Here is a 22,436-nt window from a genome sequence, read left to right as displayed (position 1 = left end):
CTTCATTTTGGAGAAGCTTCCTCTTCTGAAATTCAAAATGTCTGTGTTAGACATCCTTGGTGATTCTCTCCCCACATGTATGCTGAATTTGATCGCACTATGGTCCCACTTCAGGTGTGCAATGGTGGGAAGGGAGTCTATTATTTTTTCCTTTATCTAAAAAACGGTAAACATTTTTTCAGTTCAATAATTCAACTGATTTGCTCCATTTATCTTTCAGTTTTGTTCTCCTTTGTTGTACCTTCACCACTCCTATGGAGTCTGCCCATGCAGGAGACTTCTTAGGAGGCTCCCTCTCAGAGGGAAACCCTGCCCCCCCGCCAAACCGAAAATTGGAACCACCAAGACAAAGCCCTGAGATTCCCTGCTTCGCAGCGACAAACGGTCCCACTCCTCTCCGCTGGCCGATTCTGGTGGCGTTCCTCTCCCACCCACCCTCAACCACCCTCCCGACTGTGCCGGTCACAGCAGCTGCCCTGATGGAGAGTAGGGCTTCGCCGAAGAAGGCAGCGAAGAAAGCAAAGCATTTAAAAGGAGAGGGCTCAAAACCCTCCAGAAAACAAAGACAAGCACAGGAGAGGCAGAAGTGGCATAAAAATAAAAGCAAGCCTCCAATGGCCTGCTTGAGCGAATGCCTGCTGCTGCAGGCTGTTTGCCAGCAACGGCTCCCTCGGCGTCTTCTTCCCGCCCTGCTTCAAGTACAAGAAGGATCAGATTTTGTAGCTGTTGAGACAGGTGACCCATGTACACCTGTGATGGCACAGACTGGCGTATTACAGGGAGAGGGGGAACCCGGTCTGCCAGTTATTCCCCCTCCTCCCAGCCAGCAACACCAAACACTGCCAGCCTGAGTTTGGCACCAGAGGGGATATTGCCAGAACAACCCCCAACTCCTGCAGAGGCTGTGAGTACCATCCCTTCTACCTATGACCAACAAGACAGGCAAGTTTCTCTTGCTTTTCAACTATGGCTGAAGAATTTTATTGGTTCTGAGTTTGCTGTAATGCCTGCTGTGCCTCAAATGGGCAATTCTCATTCAGCCAAACCAATTTTCCTTTCTTCTTCCCCAGGCTCAAGCCGAACCAAAAGGGTTATTCCCCCAAACGAAAGGGGACAATTTATTCCAAGTCCACCTAGGCATCGACAAGCAAAAAGGCCTGCCTCTCCTGCATCGCCTTCCTTCTCTTCCTCACCTGAGTGGGATCCTAACCCTCCTCCACCTAAGAAATACCCCTCCTATGGTCCTAAAACCCTTTCCACCTGTACCCAAACCCTTGGTTCCTAATCCCCCTCATCATCATACCACCCCCACCCCTCCAAAACCTAACCAGATTCCAGATTCTGCCTCTCACAATTTCTCCTCCTCCTCCTCCTCCTTGGATATGGAGGAAGGCGAGCTATCACAGGAGGAATCCTCATCCCAGCAGGCCAGTTTGTTTAGACTATTCCAACCATCCCATTTTGAGGTCTTATTAGCTAAGGCACAGAGGGTTATCAAAGATGTCTCCCCAGAGTCCATTGTGCAACCAGTACCAGGTTTTGATCAGACCCTCCACCTCAGTCTCCCCCATGTCAGTGCCTTCCCCCCCTCTCTTCAGGGACACAATGGTCTCCAAGTGGAAAGTTCCATTTGCCACCAAACCTACGGTTCCATTTCCTAAAAAACTGTATACTTTACCTGATGATGTTATGGCCTTATTGGTTTCTCCCATTGTAGATGCTCTTGTGGCACAATTGGTTTCCGGAACCCTCATGAATAAGGATGGGGATGAACAACTTAAAATTCCAGAAGATAAGAAATGCGATTTCCTCCTGCTCAAAGTACACGATGGCGCTTCATCGGTAGTCAAGGCAGCCACTGCGAACTCCAGCTCTGCGCGGGTGTCTGTTTTATGGGCTAAGGAACTGATACAACTTGTCCCACCTGAGAACAAACAGCGTAGGCAAGGGATCAACAAGCTAGCAAAAGCAGCAGTCTTCATGGCTGACTCTAGCTTGGACTGTATCTAGCATGCATTGAGATCCATGGCAGCAGGGGTGGCTACGAGGAGACGCCTTTTGTTAAAAAGCTGGAAGTTGAACCACAAATCCAAACTTAACCTGGAATCATCCCCCTTCTCCAGGGCCAAGCTTTTTGGAGATTCTCTGAAACCTGTCCTAGTAGAAACTAGGGATAAGAAAAAAGCAATGCCAGTATCCAGAAGGGAGTATAACTGTCCAGGCAGGTTCTCCAGAACAATTTTCTTCCCTACAGGTCCTTCCAGAGATCCTCCTTCAACTCTCCAAGAGAGTACTGACCATTCAGTAACAATCTCAGACCCCCTCTGGTGACAACAGGGCCAACAACAGTGGTTCAGAGGAAATAAAAGGACCCAGGCCCATAGACAGCCTTTCAGATCGGGATTCCAGCAAGTAAGAAAACAATGATTCTTTTCCTGTTGGAGGCCGGCTCTGCATTTTCGCAACATCATGGAGCCATTCTACATCAGACGCCTGGGTCATAGAGATGGTATCCCACAACCTCCGTCTGGAATTTACTTCACATCCTCACAATTCTTACACCCCCCAACCCCTTTACATCCAGGAATCCGACAAAAATGCGGCGGCTGTCTCAGGCGACACATCATCTGATCCAGATTCACGCCATAGAACCCCCTTGGAACACACTCAGGGAATTTCTTCCATCCTATTCCTGGTCCCAAAGAAGGATGGCTCATGGAGAGTGGTTCTAGACCTCAAGAGACTGAACCGCTACATATGAAAAAGAACCTTCAGGATGGAATCCCTTCGCACCATCAGGGAAGCGGTTCACAGTCAGGAGTTCCTGGCTTCCATAGACCTCTCAGAGGCATACCTCCACATCCCCATCCACCCATCTCACCGCAGACACTTCCGTTTCCACATCCATAGCCAGCATTATCAGTACAAAGCCATGCCATTTGGCCTGTCTTCCACTCCGAGGGTCTTCACCAAGATCATGGTAGCCTTAATATTCAGTGGTAGAAGTACTTCCATTTCTGGATGACCTCCTGATCCGCTTGTCATTCCTCTCCCAAGCCTACAGGGATGTATGTCAGACCCTATATTTACTGAAGTCACATGGCTTCATGGTCAACAAGCATAAAAGCCATCTGGCTCCTTCCCAATCCCTTCAACATCTGGGAGCCCTCTTTGACACCCTGCAGGGCATGATCTCATTACCTACAGACCGCAGGAATAAATAGCAATATTGATCCTTCCCCTTCTGACCAGTACAACGGTGGACCTCATGTTGCTGGTACAGGTACTAGGCTCCATGATATCCTGCCTGGAGTGCACCCCCTGGGCACATTGGCACTCCCGCCCCCTACAGTGGCTGCTACTACCATTCCAGAGACCCATCATCTCCAAGATTCACATTCCTGTTGCACTCACTGAGGAAGTACGCCAGTCTCTAAGCTGGTAGGTCTCACCAGCTATACTGCAAGGTCTGCCCCTCTCACCACTGGACAGGATCGTTGTCACCACAGACGCGAGTCTAACTGGATAGGGGGGCACATTGCCTCCACCAGCCAGCCTAGGGAGTCTGGTCGCCCCTCGAGACCTCATTGAGCATCAGCCTGCTTGAGCTGAGATCCATACATCTTGCCCTCAGACAATTCATCCAACTGATCCAGAACCAACATGTGCTAGTTCGCACCAGATCCTGCAGCATGATGAAAGAATCCAAGCTGCTGTTCACTTGGGCAGAAAAACATCTAGCCTCACTCACAGCAGAGTACCTCAGCAGGACGACCAACCTGATGGCGGACTGGCTGAGTCGCCAGACCATAGATCCAGCAGAATGGTCCTTGCACACAGAAGTCTTTCAACAGATCACGATAACGTTTGGTCTCCCAGTTGTGGACCTATTCGCGTCCCCATCCAATCACCAAATGAGCAGGTTCTTCACCAGATTCCACTCGCCGCTAGCAGAGGCAGCAACGGACGCTCTCACAGCCCCATGGCCCCTCGGGCTCCTATATACCTTTCCTCCGATGGCCATCATAGCAAAGGTCTTACAAAAACTGATCACGGAAAAAGCAAGCGTGATTCTCATCACTCCCAATTGGCCGAGAAGACCGTGGTTCGTGGATCTGGTCTCCCTCTCCTCCAGGAAACCATGGCCTCTTCCACGTCACCCAGATCTGCTGTCACAGGGCCCCGTACTACATCTGGGCCCAGAATGGCTACAACTATGCACCTGGAGGTTGAACGCTCCTCGCTGAGATGGGCTGGATATACAACGGCGGTACAGAACACCATTTTGGCATCAAGGAGACCTTCCACTAACAGGATCTATCAAGCCACGTGGTCCGCTTTCTCCAGATGGGCACACAGGAAGCATCTTTCCCCTACCTCCGAGTTTCCAAGGTCCTATCATTCCTCCAGGAAGACATAGGGATGGGCCTCTGCCCCAGTACACTCTGCAGGCAAGTTTCTGCATTGGTCCTGGAGTTAATGATCCACAGAGCCTCTATGCTTCACACATACCTCAGACACTTCCTAAAAGGGGCCAACCTCACTTCTCTGCCTATACGTAGGTTTCCATCTTGGGACCTCAACAGAGTCCTAAACGGCTTCACGCGCCACCCCTTTGAACCACTCAGGACAGCTCCTCTGAAGATCCTGTCATACAAAGTACTTTTTCTGGTAGCCATCACTTCAGTGCACAGAGTCTCCAAATTCGGCGCCCTCTCAGCACGCATGGAATTTTGCTCCTTCACTGATGAAACTGTTATCCTGTGCTTGGATCCCACCTTCATTCCAAAGGTCAACTCTACTTTTCACCGGTCCCAGGAGGTTGTTCTACCATCGTTCTGCCCAGATACGAAACATCCTAAAGAAAAAATATGGCACGTACTAGATGTGCGCAGGGCACTCCGAATTACTTGAAATGCACTAAACCTCGGCCCACATCATTGGTGGGCCTTCCTTGTTCAGAAGCTGGGAATGGAATCTGGGTAGGGTGCACTCATCCTACAGGAGTGCACCCAGCTGCTGAAACTGGGTAGGACTAATTTTCTACCCAATTTATGGTCATGTGAACTGCCTTAATATCTTATGTTTGGAACTGGCACACCAGATTGTCTGAGAAGAACACTCCTATTTGCAAAAGTAACTGTAGATTGGATTCCTTGATAGCTTGTTCCTCACAACACACTTGCTAACATTTTGGTGTCATCCTATGGTCAGATCTTTATTTATTTTATTTATTGATTGATTTATATACTGCCCTTCCAAAACTGGCTCAAGACAGTTTCATGAAGCCTGATCTTGTGAATGGGTTCAATACATGTTTGGCTGCAGAGAATCACACAAAACCACTTCAGTGTTTTGGTGTCTGCTCTTTGCAAGATGGTCTAGTAGCTGAATGCATGCTAATTTCCTCATGTTTTGTTACATTCAAGATGGTCACAGAACTGGAAAAGCCCATGCATATCTCTCTGTTGATCATGAAACAATAGTTTATTTCTGTATTCCTGAATTGGTTTGTATATGTTGGACTATATCATTAAAATATCGTAAGTAGTTTCTGGGGGATTGTAATACTTGGAAAGTTTCACTCTATTATTGGCATGCTGCTAATATAACAGTATGTTACACTAAACAGTTAATGTAGGGGACACAGACCTCCTATATACAACAACTGTTTTTGGTTGTAGTTCTATGAGTGGTGGTATATCACTGCTGGTGTTCAATCTTGTTGTAAGTGTAATGTCAGCTCTGTGAGTTCTAAAGGGTCAAACTCAGAAATGAATTTGCAAGAATATAGTAATCAGTATATTCCTCCATATATGATATCTGTAAAGAAAATATTTGATGTAACAAATCCAAATACACATTTGCCTGTCTTCAAAACACTTAAATGAAAATTGTCTAGATACAGTAACCCTCAGAAGAGTGACTGAAGTCCTCCTTGCTTAAAGTCTGTGTTCCAAAATCTTTCTTTTGGCACTAGAGAGATGACTTGTTCTCCTCTGCTCCTCCAAGAAATGACAGTTATATACTGAGGCGCAGAAGAAGGCCAACCGTCTCAACAATGCCCTGTAATTAAATAATTGAATTAAATAACATAGCAAATACCCCCATGCCTTTTCTTACTTTTATATTGCCTTCATATATTAATCAAGAGATTTAGACTAGAGTATACGGTCATCCCTCACCAATCGCTAGGGTTCCTTTCTGGCAAAACCTTCGCGGCTGGCTAGGCATTAAAGTCTATGGGAAACGGGGTTAGGGGAACCACGACCGCAAAAAGACTTAAAAATTGGGGGGGGGGGATTAAATAAACATTGTTAAAAAAAATCACAAAAAATCATGTAATGCCACCAAGAAGAATGAGCAAATCAAACCTCTGGAAATTTTTTTAACCCTGCCCCCCCACCCACCCCCATCACACAAAGGCATTTTAAATTGGCAAGGGGCAGCAAGGTCAGCAAGGGTCACCAAGAGGAATGAGCAGATAGAATCTTGGAATCCTCAAAATCTCGGGGAATCCCCCCCCCCCACTAAAAAGTCTCACCAACTTCATATACTCGGGTCACAGTTGGCAAGAACTGTTACAGAGGTTATTCTCACGACCTCCCCAAAACAGGCTAAGAGAGCCTAGCCTGCTTTTGGGAGGTCGTGTGCTGCAACGGGAGCCACGCGGCTCCTGGCAGCAAACCTCCCCAAGTACCCCTCCTCTTAAACTAGGTTAGCAGAATGAGTGCTCTGCTAACCCCGTGGCGATCATGACTTGCCACAGCACGGCTCCACAGCGTGGTGACTCACAAGGAGACCCCTGACCAGGAGGCTCCAACAAGCCTCCCAGCCTCGGGGGTCTCCCCAGACTGCCCTGCGCACTCGAGCATGGCATCCTGGGACTTACGGGGGCCAGGGGGCCCCAGGTCCCCACCGCCCCTACTGCCTCTGTAATGGAGCTGGTAATCGTGTGGGTGGCTGATCCAGCCATCCAGGGTGAGCTCCCTGCTCATCATCTGCGGGGAGAGTGGGCTAAGCCCCTTCTCCCCACAAAGCCTGGTTAGGCTCTCCACACTGCTCATGTGGAGAGCCTCACAATTTCCTATTCGCATATACTTAAAACCGCGGTTGGTAAGGGATGACTGTATACAAGTTTCTTCCCTAAAAACCATATATCCACGCTGTCTCTTCTTTCTCTAGTTTCTTTAAGCATAGACAAAGCTTGTTCCTCCTGTGCCATATGCACATGAATTAAGTAGCACATAACTTATGAGGTTCACACATCCGCAATGAAGCTCTACAATAGTAGTGTTGTCCTCCCTTCACCTGCATAGAAGAACTTGCTCCAGCAAATTCCAGACATACCATAGCTTCAGAAAGTGTATGGTCTGATTGTTGGGCAACACATTTCAGATGGTGGTGTGACCTGTTGGGTTTTTTGTCTCAATAGCTCTTGACCAGGAAAGTGAGAACCATAGGCTTGCACTGCTCTGCAGCCACCTGTGTCTCTTTTCCATTTAGCTGAACTGTGCAGTGTCTGGATTCCAGGTATTTCTGGGGTTTGCCAGGATGGAGAGTTCTGGTGGAGTGTGCTGTGCAGCACAGTGATGTTATAGAGAGAACCAGCACTTATTGTGGTGAATTTTGGATTACTGCACATGGAGAAACCATGTAGATGTGATAATTCTGATCAGGCCTTTTTTTTACATAATTACAGCCATGATATCTGAGGTGGTTCTCACGAGCAGCCAAGTCCAGGCTTAGGCAGCCAAGCCTGGGCTTAACTGCCCTTGAGAACCATTGGGATCGACATGAATCCTGGTGCTGCTGCAGTGCCAAACCTGGCTTTCAATCCTGGCTTTTAACTTGTGTTAATGGAGTGACTGCTCTGTTAACCCAGGCTCTGGGATCATGTTTCCTGTGCTGATACAGAGATGGGCATGTAGAGCTCATTGCGCAGTGCATTGTGGGATTTCCTGGGCCTCTGAAATGCTGTGCCGGTCACCATGGCAGTGATCATGTGCAAGGCAATCATGTGCGGTGTGGGACCAATCTGGGATTATCTGCGGGAAGGTAGCTTAACCCTGTTCCCCCCCTCCCGCCCACGCGATTATGGCCCCACAATCAGTAGGACTAATCAGGGGAGTGGAACCTGATTTAAAATTATGGCTATTGTGCTTTCTATACAACAATACAGTTATGGTAAAGAAAGCCATAATACCCCCATTGTTCTGCATTCTTGTTCAGTACAATTGTATTAAAATAACTGTCTTTCCAGTTTATTTTAGGATTTGAAGTGCTGGAAATACTGTATACATGGACAAGAATAGAATGTTTCTTCAGGCAATTTTAATATTGTTGCTCCACAATTGCATATCAGCTGAAGATGGTGATATAAGATCAAGTAAGAATCAACTTTATTTACTAAGTATGGAGGTTTTCCTAAAGAAGATCTCCATTTCCCCTTCCTCGATGCTCTTTACTGAAATAATGTGTAAGCAATGTTGTGTGAGCAGTTTTCTAAAATAATGTACAAGCAATTTTGCATTGCAGATAATTAGAAATGTTTGGTAGTATCTCTTGTTGTGGATGCATATTTCTTTTAAATACTAGGTCTGTGCATTCTGTCAGGTCTGATGCACATGTCGGACCCAACATGCCCTCTGTCGGCTAGTGTTGGAAATATGTATCTGAGCTGATATAATTTTGCAGTGCATGTGAATTATGTGATCTAAGTTTTCCGGTGCACATCTAAGTTGTACAAAGACTTTATTTAACTGCAAACATAATAGGTGGCAACCAGACCTTCAGTGAAGCGGTGCTCCATTGTTGGAAGCTCCTTCCATAAATTGGAGTTGTGCTTATGTAAGAGGTCCTTGCATCAGCACAGCTCTTCTTCCATGCATAGAAGGATGATACCCACTATGTTCAGATTACATTTAATCTGCATATTTGCTTGTTTCAGAAATATATGGATTTAAAAATGGGAAACTTGGTTTAAATCAATAATTTACAGTGCAATATACTCACAAGGAGTGTGACTTGGCAGTTTCCTGCATTCCAGCTGCCTAGAGATGCCAGCTCAGGTTATATAGGCTTCTGCCAGTGGCGGCAGGCCGGCCACTGGTGGTGCGACACCAAAGGGGGTTGCCCCTTTGGGGGAGCCACTTCAGGGGACAGCGAGGGTGAGGGCCAGGTCTCTTGGCATAGGTATTTGTATATGGGGGGGGCATTTAATAGTGGAGCTTCTGTTTTAATTTGTCCTGGGTGAGACAATCTTAGAATGTGTCCGGGCTTAACTGGAGATGGGGAGACAGGGGGCGTGTCCACTGACTGTGGGGTGGCTATTCCGGTCGTGGTGGGGAACAGAAGAAGGAATGTTGGCAGGTCAGCGGCAGGTCACCGTTACAGGGGAAGGGGACTTGGAAATAAAATAGCTGTTTCCCCTTCCGGCTGTCCTGCCAGCTCTTTGACCTTGGGGAGCAGTGTCCATCCTTGGATCCACACCTTGCTCTTCTGTAATGCCAGGTCGGTCCAGAACAAATCAGAAACCATCCATGATTTGATTCTGGATGAAGGTGCCGACCTGGTATGTATTACAGAGACCTGGTTGGGTGAGGCTGGAGGCCCAGTGTGGTCCCAGCTTCTCCCTCCAGGGTACTCTGTTGAGGGACTCCGCTCGGGTGAGGGACTGCGGGCGGGGAAGTGGAGTGGCTGTGGTCTATAAGAAAAATATCTCCCTTACCAGGATCCCTGTTAGAGTGTCAGACCATATCGAATGTGCGTACTTAAGTCTGGGGACCAGGGATAGACTGGGGTTTCTGTTGGTGTACCGATCGCCCCGCTGCTCAACAGAATTCCTAACCGAGCTGACGGACTTGGTCTCGGATTTGGTGTTGGAGTCTCCCAGGCTTGTGGTGCTGGGGGACTTCAGTGTTCACTTTGGGACCAATTTGTCCGGGGCGGCTCAGGAGTTCATAGCAGCCATGACGACTATGGGCCTATCACAAGTGGTCTCGGGACTGATGCACATTGCTGGTCACACGCTTGATTTGGTCTTTCACTCTGATCAGGGTGGTGTTCTGTGGGTGGGGAATCCTGTGATTTCCCCATTGTCATGGACAAGGTCGGACTCACAATCACTTCCCACTATCACGGGGCGAGGGACCTATTAGGATGATCCGCCTGAGAAGGTTATTGGATCCAATAGGATTTCAAGAAGACTTGGAGGGATTTAGTGTTGGATCTGCTGGTGATCCTGTTGGTGTCCTGGTGGAGAATTGGAACAGCAAACTCACTGTGGCAGTAGACATGATTGCTCCTAAGCGTCCTCTCCGACCTACTTCAAAATTGGCTTCTTGGTATACGGAAGACCTACGGGGTCTGAAGCGGCGAGGTAGATGACTGGAGCGCAAGTGGAGAAAGACTCGGCTTGAATCTGACAGATTGCAACATAGAGCTCATTTGAAGACCTATGCTCAGGCGATACGTGCGGCAAAGAAGCGATTCTTTTCTGCCCGTATTGCATCCGCAAGTTCACATCCAGTGGAGTTGTTCAGGGTTGTGAGAGGGCTAGTATGTGCCCCTCCTCCCTTGAATCAGAATCTGGAACCATTGATTACCCGCTGTGGTGTGTTTAATGAATTCTTTGTGGACAAAATCTCTCGTATTTGGGCCGGCTTAGACTCCGTCTCCACAATTACTTCAGTGTCTGATGTGGAGGTGTCCAGCGACTCCTCTTGTGTGATTAGGTTGGATCAGTTCCAGTTTGTGACTCCTGAGGATGTGGACAAGCTGATTGGAATGGTGCAGCTTACCACCTCTTCTCTTGACCCTTGTCTGACATGGCTTATATTATCTGGCAGGGGGGTTGTTGTAGAAGGCCTGGTAGAGATTATAAATGCGTCTCTGAGGGAAGGTAGGATGCCTCCTTGTCTTAAGGAGGCAGTTATTAGACCACTTCTGAAGAAGCCTACCCTGGATCCCTCGGACTTGAACAACTACAGGACTGTCTCCAACCTTCAGTGGCTGGGCAAGGTAATTGAGAGGGTGATGGCCTCTCAGCTCCAGACAGTCTTGGATGAAACTGATTATCTTGACCCATTTCAAACTGGCTTTTGGGCTGTCTATGGGGTGGAGACTGCTTTGGTCGGCCTGATGGATGATCTCCAATTGGCAATTGACAGAGGAAGTGTGAATCTGTTGGTCCTTCTGGACCTCTCAGCGGCTTTCGATACTATCTACCATAGTATCCTTCTGGAGTGTCTGAGGGAGTTGGGAGTTGGAGGCACTGCTTTGCAGTGGTTCTGCTCCTACCTGTTGGTCAGGTTCCAGATGGTGTCCCTTGGAGACTGCTGTTCTTCAAAGTCTGAGCTTTTATATGGGGTCCCTCAGGGCTCCATACTGTCTCCAATGTTGTTTAATATCTACATGAAACCGCTGGGAGAGATCATCAGGAGATTTGGTGCTGGGTGCTACCAGTATGCTGATGACACCCAAATCTATTTCTCCATGTCAGCATCATCAGGAGAGGGCATAATCTCCCTAAGTGCCTGCCTGGAGTCGGTGATGGGCTGGATGAGGGATAACAAATTGAGACTGAATCCGGCTAAGACGAAGGTACTCATTGTGCGGGTTCGGAACTCGAGAGATGATTTTGATCTGGCTGTTCTGGATGAGGTCACACTTCCCCATTAGGAACTGGTACACAGTCTAGGGGTGCTTCTGGATCTGAGCCTCTCCTTGGTGTCCCAGGTTGAGGCGGTGGCCAGAAGTGCCTTCTATCAGCTTCGGCTGATACTCCAGCTGTGTCCGTTTCTTGAGGTGAATGACCTCAAAACAGTGGTACACCTGCTGGTAACCTCCAGACTTGATTACTGTAATGTGCTCTATGTGGGGCTGCCCTTGTACGTAGTCCGGAAACTACAGCTGGTGCAGAATGCGGCAGTCAGGCTGGTCTCTGGGTCATCTCAGAGAGACCATATTACTCCTGTATTGAAGGAGCTACACTGGCTGCCAATATGTTTCCGGGCAAAATATAAGGTGCTGGCTATAACCTAAAAAGCCCTAAACAGTTTGGGCCCTGGGTATTTAACGGAACACCTTCTTCTGCATGAACCTCACTGCCCACTGAGATCATCAGGAGAGGTCCATCTGCAGCTGCCACCGGCTCGTCTGGTGGCTACTCAGGGACGGGCCTTCTCTGCTGCTGCCCCGAGGCTTTGGAATGTGCTCCCTAGTGAAATAAGAGCCTCCCCATCTCTGACAGCTTTTAAAAAGTCTTTTAAAACATATTTCTTCACCCAGGCTTTTAATTAATGTTGTCTTTTTTGTTTTAATGGTTTTAATGCTGTTTTAAAATATTATTTTTAAATTTTTAAATTGTTCTAATATGTGTCCCCCTCCATTTTTGTCTTAACGGATGTTTTACATTGTTTTTATTCTGTTGTAAACTGCCCAGAGCCGTAAGTTTTTGGCGGTATAAAAATGTTTTAATAATAAATAATAAAAAGTAAGATGTACAGTCAGTGGGATTTGCTACTATATAGGAGTACATAGGATTGCAGCCTTAATATTGTTCTTCTCTTCTGCCATTTAAATATGTTTTTCCCCCCATTTAAATGGGCCCATTTGGTTGCGTATTGGCTGCAGTCCAGCAGCTCCTGATGTATATGAGAGAGAAAACCTCAGTTTGTAGACTGGGAAATGCCTATGCATGTGAGGAATGTTCTCTTTTGGATAGAATTAAACTGGGAAACCCCTGAATGCGTGGGGCTCTGGATCACAGGTAGCATTTATTGACTTAATGAGGGGAAGCAGTCAAATGATACCCAGTTCATAGAGAAACGATAACGAATATAGACACATAGAGAGCCCTTTCACACGATCAGTGAGAAGGGCTACCAGGCATGCGAGGAGGAAGACTGCTGAAACTTACCTCCCATGCAGACAATTGCTAGGTCCATGTTGGGTGCACGAATAGCAAGCAGCACGGGGGGCTGGGATGCGTCGTCCTGGTCCCCAGAAATCCCATAATGCCCCACATGAGTACATGGTGCATTTTGGGGATTCTTATGGCACTGGCCGGGAGGCTGCTCCTGTGTTGGATCCACGTGGCGCTGACACATGAGCATTTAGTCTGGGTTAAGGGCACGCTCACACCCTTGACCTTGGCTAATGTGAGGGCCTCTTTGGTGGATTTGCTGCTGAGGCACCGTTGAGAGCCGGGCAGCTCCCAGTGGTTCTCATGCATAGCCAAGTCCAGGCTTGGCTGCACGTGAGAACAGCCACAGAGGCTACTGTACATGACATGGTTAGAAAAAAACAAAATGTGGTTAGAAATGACCATTTATTGGGGGTGTTGGAGAATTTGTGGTTTCTCTCCTCTTCTGAATTGTTTTAACCACAAACCACTGTGCAGGATTTAAACCATTCCCTACATAGTTTGGAAAAATAATGTGTTTTGCTACTGTTTTCCCTCTCACTAAGATGACTAATGCATCTATTTCAAAGGTCTTGTTCCTCAAAAGATGAGTGTAAACCCATTAATGTAACCCACATAGGGAAATTTTAAGACCAAATTTAATCTATCTATCTATCTATCTATCTATCTATCTATCTATCTATCTATCTATCTATCTATCTATCTATCTCAGCAACAAAGTTCGTGAGAGAATTTGTGGCCTGGTCTGTGAGCAGGTAGCTCCATGACCTCTATTTAGGATTTAAAGTCTTAGCTTTTGCATAGTGCGGGGGGGGGGTTTGTTGTTGCTTTTATGCAGTTTTACAGTGGAAAATATAGTACTGAAAATTGCTGTGCTCTTTTATCATGTCCCCCCGCCCCCCGCTCTTGCGTTTTCCTGTTTGAACTTTCCCTCTTCAAAAGTTTATGTAGCTTAAAAATGCCAATAAAAATGTATTGGGGCTTATGGGAATCCTGTGCTAAATCATATAGGATATATGGCAAGTATCTCTTGCAAAGCTGTAGAAGTACATGTTGAATCATTGAATCACTTGTGGCTGTAATGATGCTTAATAGTTTTTCAGGTTGATCAGAATATAACTGAACAGGCATGTGGATACATTGGTTAAATGGATGTTTGCTAAAAAGTTAAAGGTAATCAGATGGTACAGTCACCAATATGCGATTTAGTTCCCAATCCAGACAAAAATAGTTATGCTCAAGTCCTTTGGAAATCAACTAGCCAAACTTTAATCCTATTAACGTCAATGAGACATAAGCTTGACTATCTTAGACTGGGGCTGCTAAGGGTAAATAGAATATATTGTGTTTGCAGAACAGTTATGATATTTGAGTATTGGGCACTGAAGCCTGACAATCTAAATAAACTACCTTTAACACAAATTTCTGAACTTGATTTAAAAACCCCCTTTCTTTTCCTCTCCCTTTGTTAAGGTTGCCGGACTGCCCCGACAGATTTAGTTTTCATCTTGGATGGCTCCTACAGTGTTGGACCAGAAAACTTTGAAATAGTAAAAAAATGGCTTGTCAATATTACAAGTAATTTTGACATAGGGCCAAAGTTTATTCAAGTTGGAGTAGTTCAGTACAGTGATTATCCTGTACTTGAAATCCCACTTGGGACTTATGATTCAAATGAAAATCTAGTCAGACAAATGGAATCCATACAGTACTTGGGTGGAAATACAAGAACAGGGAGAGCAATTCAGTTTGCAATTGATCACCTATTTGCTAAATCCTCAAGATTTCTTACAAAAATAGCAGTGGTTCTCACTGATGGCAAATCACAAGATGATGTCAAAGATGCGGCAGCTGAAGCAAGAAATAACAAGATCACCCTGTTTGCCATTGGAGTTGGTTCAGAAACAGAAGAGGATGAACTAAGAGCCATTGCCAACAAGCCCTCCACAACGTACGTTTTCTATGTTGAAGATTATATCGCAATATCCAGAATAAGAGAAGTAATAAAGCAGAAACTTTGTGAAGGTAAACATTAATGCCTCTTTCCAGTATAATCAAACTTTTGAGGTATGTGATGGTTTCTTATTGATTTTTTGTACTTCAGTGGTACATGAGGTAACAATGGATGTAAACGTATGTTACCTAACTTGTGATGTAAAGTGTATGGGTGTACTTGCTACACAGCACAGGATCTCTAGTTGATGTGCGAGTTGCCCCTTAGATAGTTGAAATGCTGTCTGCCTTAAATAATAAGTTGATTTTGGGAGTAATCGTGTATTAATTTTGGCAAATTAAAAGGCAACTCATGTGACAGGTAGAACTAGGGATGTGCAAATCGCTAGCTGATTCAGGCAATTTGGAGACAGAACAAATCACCCCAGTGGTCCATTGGCTAGATTCGAGTCCAAATCAAATCATGCCAGATTTGATTCAAATCGATTTGAGATTCAGATCCCTCCTATTAATTCCCCCAGATTCCCAGTTTTCATTTCATTTCATTTCATTTCATTTCCCCAGATTCCCAGCTTTCATGAACAGGGCTTTGGTGCATTAAAAATAATCACATGGATACACCTTGCAGAATGCAGTAGGGATGTGTGAAACGATTCGGGTACAAATCGATTTGTACACAAACTTAGCTGATCCGAGTGATATGGAGACAAAACAAATCACCCCTGTGGTCCGTTGGCTAGATTCGGTACAAATCGAATCACACCTGATTCAATTTGAATTGATTCAAGATTGGATCACTGCTATTAATTCCCTCATATTCCCAGCTTGCATTAAAAAAAAAAAAGCTAAGCTCTAGCCCTTGTAGAAGTGGAATTGTGGAGCAAAATGTGTGATCTCTATTTTTCAAGTGTTTGGATTCTTTGGTGTATAATAACTTTCCCACAATGAATCCCTATGAGGATTCATTACACACCTTCATTTCTTCTATTCATTTTGACTGTCTTTTCGACAGTGCCAACTGTCAACTGCCATGTGCCAACTACACCCCACTGCTACCCGCAAGGCAGTGGGGTACTAAGTTTATGTTCTAGGATTTTTTTCAAGTGTTTAGACTCTTTGGTGTCTAATAACCTTTCCTCATAATGACTACTTATGAGGATTCATTACACACAAAAGAGTCTAAGCGCCTCAAAAATTCCTAAAATATAAAATGAGTACCCAGTGGCTTGTGGGTTGCAGGGTAGTGGGAACATAGAATGCCACTGATTCCCCACCCCCACCTGCAAAGCAGTGGGGTCAAAATGAACAGAAGAAATGAAGGTGTGTAACGAAGACACCAAAGAATCTAAACACTTCAAAAATACCTAAAAAATAAACTGAGTACTCCTGTGTGTGTGTGTGTGTGTGTGTGTGTGTAGTTGACTCATGGCAGTTGACAGTTGGCAATGTCCAAGGATAGTCAAAATGAAGAAATGAAGGCGTATAATGAATCCTCATAGGGATTCATTATGAGGAAAAGTTATTAGACATGAAATAATCTATTTATTTATTTTATTTTTAATTTTTTTTAGTGCATTTTTATATCGCCCTAACCCAAGGTCTCAGGGCGGTTCACAACAAATAAAAACAAAACATTAAAATCAATTAACTATTAAAAACAGCTTAAAACAAATCAATAAATAATCCAAAAGTTAAAAAGTTACAAAGTTAAAAAGCTAAAAGGCCTGGGTAAAAAGAGAAGTCTTTAGACACTTTTAAAAAGCTGCTAGAGATGGGGAGACACTTATTCCCACGGGAAGTGCGTTCCAAAGTCTCGGGGCGACAACAGAGAAGGTCCATCCCTGGGTGGCCACCAGACGACATGAAGGTAGCCACAGATGAGCCTCCCCTGATGTACGCAGTGGATGTTGGGGATCATGCAGAAGAAGATGCTCTCTTAAGTACCGTGGGCCCAAGCTGTTTAGGGCTTTATAGGTTATAACCAGCACTTTGTATTTTGCCTGGAAACTTATTGGCAGCCAGTGCAACTCCTGTAATATAGGAGTAATATGGTCTCTTCGAGATGACCCGGAGACCAACCTGGCTGCCGCATTTTGTACTAATTGAACTTTCCGGACTATGTACAAAGGCAGCCCCACATAGAGCGCATTGCAGTAAGCAAGTCTGGAGGTTACCAACAAGTGTACTACTGTTTTGAGATCATGAACCTCAAGAAACGGACGCAGCTGGCGTATCAACCGAAGCTGATAGAAAGTGCTTCTGGCCACTGCCTCAACCTGGGGACCCAGGGAAAGGTGTGGATCCAGAAGCACTCCCAAACTGCATACCTGTTCCTTCTGAGGAAGTGTGACCCCATCTAGAACAGGTAGATCAATATCGCTTCCCGAGTGACGACCCCGCACAATAAGTACCTCCGCCGTCTTGTCTAGATTCAGTCTCAGTTTGTTATCCCTCATCCAGCCCATTACTGCTTCCAAGCAGGCATTCAGGGAGGATATGCCTTCTCCTGATGATGTTAACATGGAGAAATAGATTTGGGTGTCATCAGCATACTGATAACACCCAGCACCAAATCTCCAGATGATCTCTCCCAACGGTTTCATGTAGATATTAAAAAGTATTGGAGACAGTATGGAGCCCTGAGGGACCCCATATAAACGCTCAGATTTTGAAGAGCAACAGTCTCCAAGCGACACCATCTGGGATCTGCCAGAAAGGTAGGAGCGGAACCACTGCAAAGCAATGCCTCCCACCCACAACTCCCTCAGATGTTCCAGAAGGATACGATGGTCGATAGTATCGAAAGCCACCAAGAGATCCAAAAGGACCAACGGAGTCACACTTCCTCTGTCAAGTCCCAATTGGAGATCATCCATCAGGCCGACCAAGGCAGTCTCCACCCCATAGTCTGTCTGAAAACCAGTTTGAAATGGGTCTAGATAGTCAGTTTCCTCCAAGACCGCCTGGAGGTCTTTAAATCTAAACATTTAGATATTCTTAAAAATTAAAATGAGTACCCCACTGCCTTGCAGGTGTGTGTGTGTGTGTGTGGGCGCGTGGGTGGGGGGGAGTTGGCACATGGCGGTTGACAGTTGGCCCTGTCCAATGACAGTCAAAATGAAGGCGTATAATGAACCCTCATAGGGATTCATTATGACGAAAAGTTATTAGACACCAAAGAATCCAAACACTTGAAAAATAGTGACCGCACATTTTGCTCCATAACTCCACTTCTACAAGGGCTAGAGCTTGGCTTTTTTTAAAAAAATGAAAGCTGGGGATCCATGTTAGGGATAGGATAGGATAGCTTTGAATTCCCATTATTTCCTATGGCAGAAATATAAAAAACCAGTAAAAACTAAAAAAAAATCATTAAAAATCAACCAAGTGCCCCACTGCCTTGAAGTTTGGTTGCTAGGTGGGAGCCATGGGGACCTATCCACCACCCACGTTTGGTGCCCCTAGGACCTTTATAAGTGGTCCAAATCGATCCAAAGCAAATTGAATCAAAATTGAATCTGGGGTGATTCGGAGGGCAGATTCAGACACAAAACAAATAAGGGTTGATTCAAGTCAGGCACAAATCGAATTGAATAAATAGATTCATGCACATCCCTAGGTAGAACTCAGTTTTGTTATTCAGTAAAACTTCCTGAGGAAAAGTATGCTGCAGAAGGAACCACAAGTCTGGTATTCAGAAAAAATAAATTTGCATGAGAAGTCAGGAAACGAAACTGTCCGCCAAGGCCAACTCTGCAATCGCCACATCTGGCAATTCCAAAGTCTAGACTAGCTGTTATGAGTATGAAATTCTGGCTGCCTGACCTGCCTTCAGACTTTGCAGCAGCCTCAGCTATCAGCTGAATCATACGTCTCAGTGGATTCATACGTCTCAGAAGCTTGAGAAAGACTGGTCTCTTGAATGTGTGTTGACAGCACCTGGTCAGAGACTGCTGTCCTCAAAATAGCTCCATACGCCAACCTGAGCAGAATTACAGTGCTTCTGTGAGGCTTGCCAACTTGTCCTCCAGACAGCCCCTTACCATGTCATGGTTCCACCACAGTCCAGTCTAGCTTCCAGTGTTATAGCTCCATTTACAGCAGCTGCAGAACCCACCTTTTTTCGAGCTTCCTGAATCATGAGTTACTAAATCATGAGCTACTAAAAACTCAGACGTGGTAACCTTCCTCTCTCTGCACATGCTCTTTTCATCCTGGAGAGAGAAACATTCAAAGAGCAATGTAAGCTTGTTTGAAGTTGCCCTAAGTTAATATTGTTTTTTCAATGAGTGACATGTTCTCAGGACCCTTGGGAAGGTTGGGACTATCCCTTGAGTTCTGAAACTTAACTCTGTGACATGGTCCTACTTCAGGATGGATTTGAAATGAAATTTAATGAAGCTATTCCCATGATCACTAGAAACCAGCCTAAGGGAGCCCTGCCCAGTTTCTAGTGATAGTCATAACAACTGGGCTCACGGATGAGCCTAGTGGTTCCAGGGGTGGCTAGCCCGCCTAAAAATGCCTCCCGCTAAACGAGGTTAATGGAGCAAGTGCTCCATTAAACTTGTTTCTTCGACCGTGTGTCTGCCACGGTTACTTGCAGCCACGACTGACATACTCGGGGTGGGGGGAGAGGGGAGGGGGACTGCAGGAAGGCATGGTGCAGTTGCACGATGCCCTCTGGGGGCTGGAGCTCCCCAGAGAGCCATGGCCAGGTGCAAGAGCGCCCGACTGAAGCTGCTGCTCATCTGGGCTGCAGATCCAGCTGTCCAGCAATGAGCAATTGCTTATAAGCGGGGAGATTGGGCTAAGCCTGCTTTCCCTGCCAGATCCCTTGAGGCTCTACACATTGATCATGTGTTGAGCCTTTCTCTCTGGATATGTGTTATGGTTTCAAAATATTTCAAATTATTCAGAAAAGGAATGATGTTCACAAAAGTGCTGGATTTTGCAAATTTGTAGAAATAAATCCTTGCCTTTTAGCTCTTGTTTATGTCCCATTCTTCCCATCTCTCTGTTGTCTTCCCACAATATCAAAAATAGGGCCAAGTTAGACAAGTTGATGGAAAACCCATAATCGGATCTCTGAAAGAATAAATGCAGCTAGGGCAGGGATATTTGGATGGGGGCCTTCTTAAAATCCCTCTCCCTGTGCCATATTCCCAGTCTCACATATAGGTGACATACAGGTTAACTTCCCTTCTGTCACTGCCCTGGCCCTGATCTCAATCTCTCTCTCCCATTTGTCTGCATTTGCTTTTAAAAAGAAAAGAAAAGTGCAGGAGATCTAGTCATGGGCTCTCAAGCCGTTGTGTCTTGCTGTATCATGATGTTAGCTCTTTGGGGCAGAATGCATACATATCTACATATCTATTTTTTGTTTAACTTTAGGAACAGAGGAAGCTGAATTCAGACCATTGGTCCATCTAGCTCAGTATTGTCTATACAGACTGGCAGCAACTTCTCCAAGGTTGCAGGCAGAAGTCTCTCTCAGCCCTGCCTTGAAGTTGCCAGGGAGGGTATTTGGAACCTTCTACTTGCAGATGCTCTTCTCAGAGCTGCCCCCTCCTCTAAGGGGAATACTTTACAGTGCTCACACATGTAGTCCTCCATTAAAATGCAAACCAGGGTGAATCCTGATTAGCAAAGGGGACAATTCATACTTGCTACCACTAGCTACCACTAGCTCTTTAGTGGAACATGCTGTTGTAAAACCTGGTTATCTTTGTAGCCTGAACTGCACTTTGGTTAAGATTTAGAGGGCTCTCTTTATACACCTATGAGCTTGCATTTTTCCAGCAGGGCTGCTGTCCCTAACAGCACTCTCTCATGCCTCATGGCAAGGCCAGGGTTGATAAAAATTGATGGTTTTTTATTATTTATTTTTAAATGCAAATGAAAAAATTGCATTTAAAAACATTTAAATCAGATTTTTTAATTTAAATAGATTTTTTTTTAAATTTAAATTGTACTTTAATTAAAAAACAATTCTTAGGTTCTTAAAAATTCTTTAAAAACAACAACTTTGGACAAAGATATCATCATGAATATTAATCATAACTTCACATTATATTCTATGAACATGTTAAGAGCAGTATATGAGGATGAGAGAGAATAGACTTGATCAGACTTGTTCTGCAGGTGGTGTACCTGCAACACACACACACATTCAAGCCCTCTCAAGTGCAATGACAGATGTGGGCAATAAATGAATAGAGGATTTGGGGGGATGAAGTATACCTGAACAAGGAGTTATACAGTATATTATTTTAAATACAAGGGATGGAGGGCAGGGCTGAATAGAAAATGAAAACAAAAGTGAATTTAAATATTCATGCAATTCTGAGAAAACATTTTTGGAGTGTAACCTCCATTGCAGAAGGAAAACACCTATCATGGCAACAGGCTGTAAAATATCCCTTATTTGGGAATATTTTAAAGCAGTTTCTGTGGGTAAGACAGGTATGTGTGCCCAAATGAAAGTTTCAACAACAACAAGAACAACAATTTCTATGCCGCTTTTCAACAAAGGTTTCCAAAGCATTCCACAAAGAGAAATAATAAATAAGATGGATCCCTGCCCCCAAAGGGCTCACAATCTAAAAAGAAACACAAGATAGACACCAACAACTATCACTGGGGGTGCTGTAATGTGGGGGGGGGGATAGGGTCAATTACTCTCCCCCTGCTAACAGCATTGTGAAAAGTGTGTACCAGCCTTCTAAAAATGAAACCTAGATCTATCTTTGAATATGTATTAAGGTTATATTAGACAAGAAGAATGTACTTTTACTAGAAAATGATTTTTCAATGAAAGAAATTTCTATGAGAAAATGAAAATTAGTGGTTTGAATAATTAAAATTGAGTCTTTCTGTGAAATAATTTCAATCATGATTTAAACCAATTTGATTAAATCAAATCAGCCCTGGGCAAGGCTGCTTAAAAAAAATCCTCTAAAAGCATTGATGAGGGGTGATAGTGGAGGCTGGAGCTTATCCTGTGGCTTTTCAAACTTCAATCAGTTCACTTCTCCATTTTGGGACAAAGTTCACTCCTCCATCCCCTGAGAAGCCTGAATAACAGAGGTTTTACTGTATATTCTGTCATTGAAAAGAAATGTTGGCACTTCAGTGTTTTTAAACTCTTTTTAACATTCTAGGTTAAGTGCCCAGTATTGTGTTTTTTGTTTCTGTTTTTTAAAGAGTAGTGTTCAGCCAGCTTTGAATTTTTCTGCATACACATCATACTCTTTTGAGAATGAAAGTGGCTTCAAGTCCATAGCAGGCTTAGTGGGTACAAAGAAGTCAAAACACAACTGATTTAATACAAGTTTACGCAATGCCTACATTGTCTTTCTTTTAGTGCTAGGCCTGGCTCCAGATTTTTCTGGGATGTGGATAATGAGACTTCAGTGGATCTCCTGTGTTCCTTCTCCTGTTAGGTCCTGCAGAATAAAGGGATAGCAGCATAGAGCGCTGCAGTGGGCCAGCGGGGTAGAGGCAAGGAAGAGGAGTGTCAGTGACTTGTAAATGATACCCCCTTCTGCATTGC

General features: G+C 45.0%; 1 protein-coding gene across 1 annotated transcript in view; it reads left to right on the top strand.

Moving 5' to 3' along the window:
* The window catches only part of COL21A1 (collagen type XXI alpha 1 chain), a 191,530-nt gene that overhangs the window by 36,390 nt on the left and 132,704 nt on the right, over window positions 1-22,436 (top strand). The window contains exons 2-3 of the mRNA XM_053286444.1: window positions 8,264-8,389; window positions 14,402-14,953. Coding sequence (XP_053142419.1) covers window positions 8,302-8,389; window positions 14,402-14,953 — 640 coding nt within the window. The 5' untranslated portion in view covers window positions 8,264-8,301. The remainder of the gene's footprint in view (window positions 1-8,263; window positions 8,390-14,401; window positions 14,954-22,436) is intronic.

Source organism: Hemicordylus capensis, chromosome 1 (assembly GCF_027244095.1).
Source record: "Hemicordylus capensis ecotype Gifberg chromosome 1, rHemCap1.1.pri, whole genome shotgun sequence".
Lineage (NCBI taxonomy): Eukaryota > Metazoa > Chordata > Lepidosauria > Squamata > Cordylidae > Hemicordylus > Hemicordylus capensis.
The sequence above is the reverse complement of the archived record's forward strand: the minus strand, read 5'-3'. Positions and strand labels throughout refer to the sequence as shown.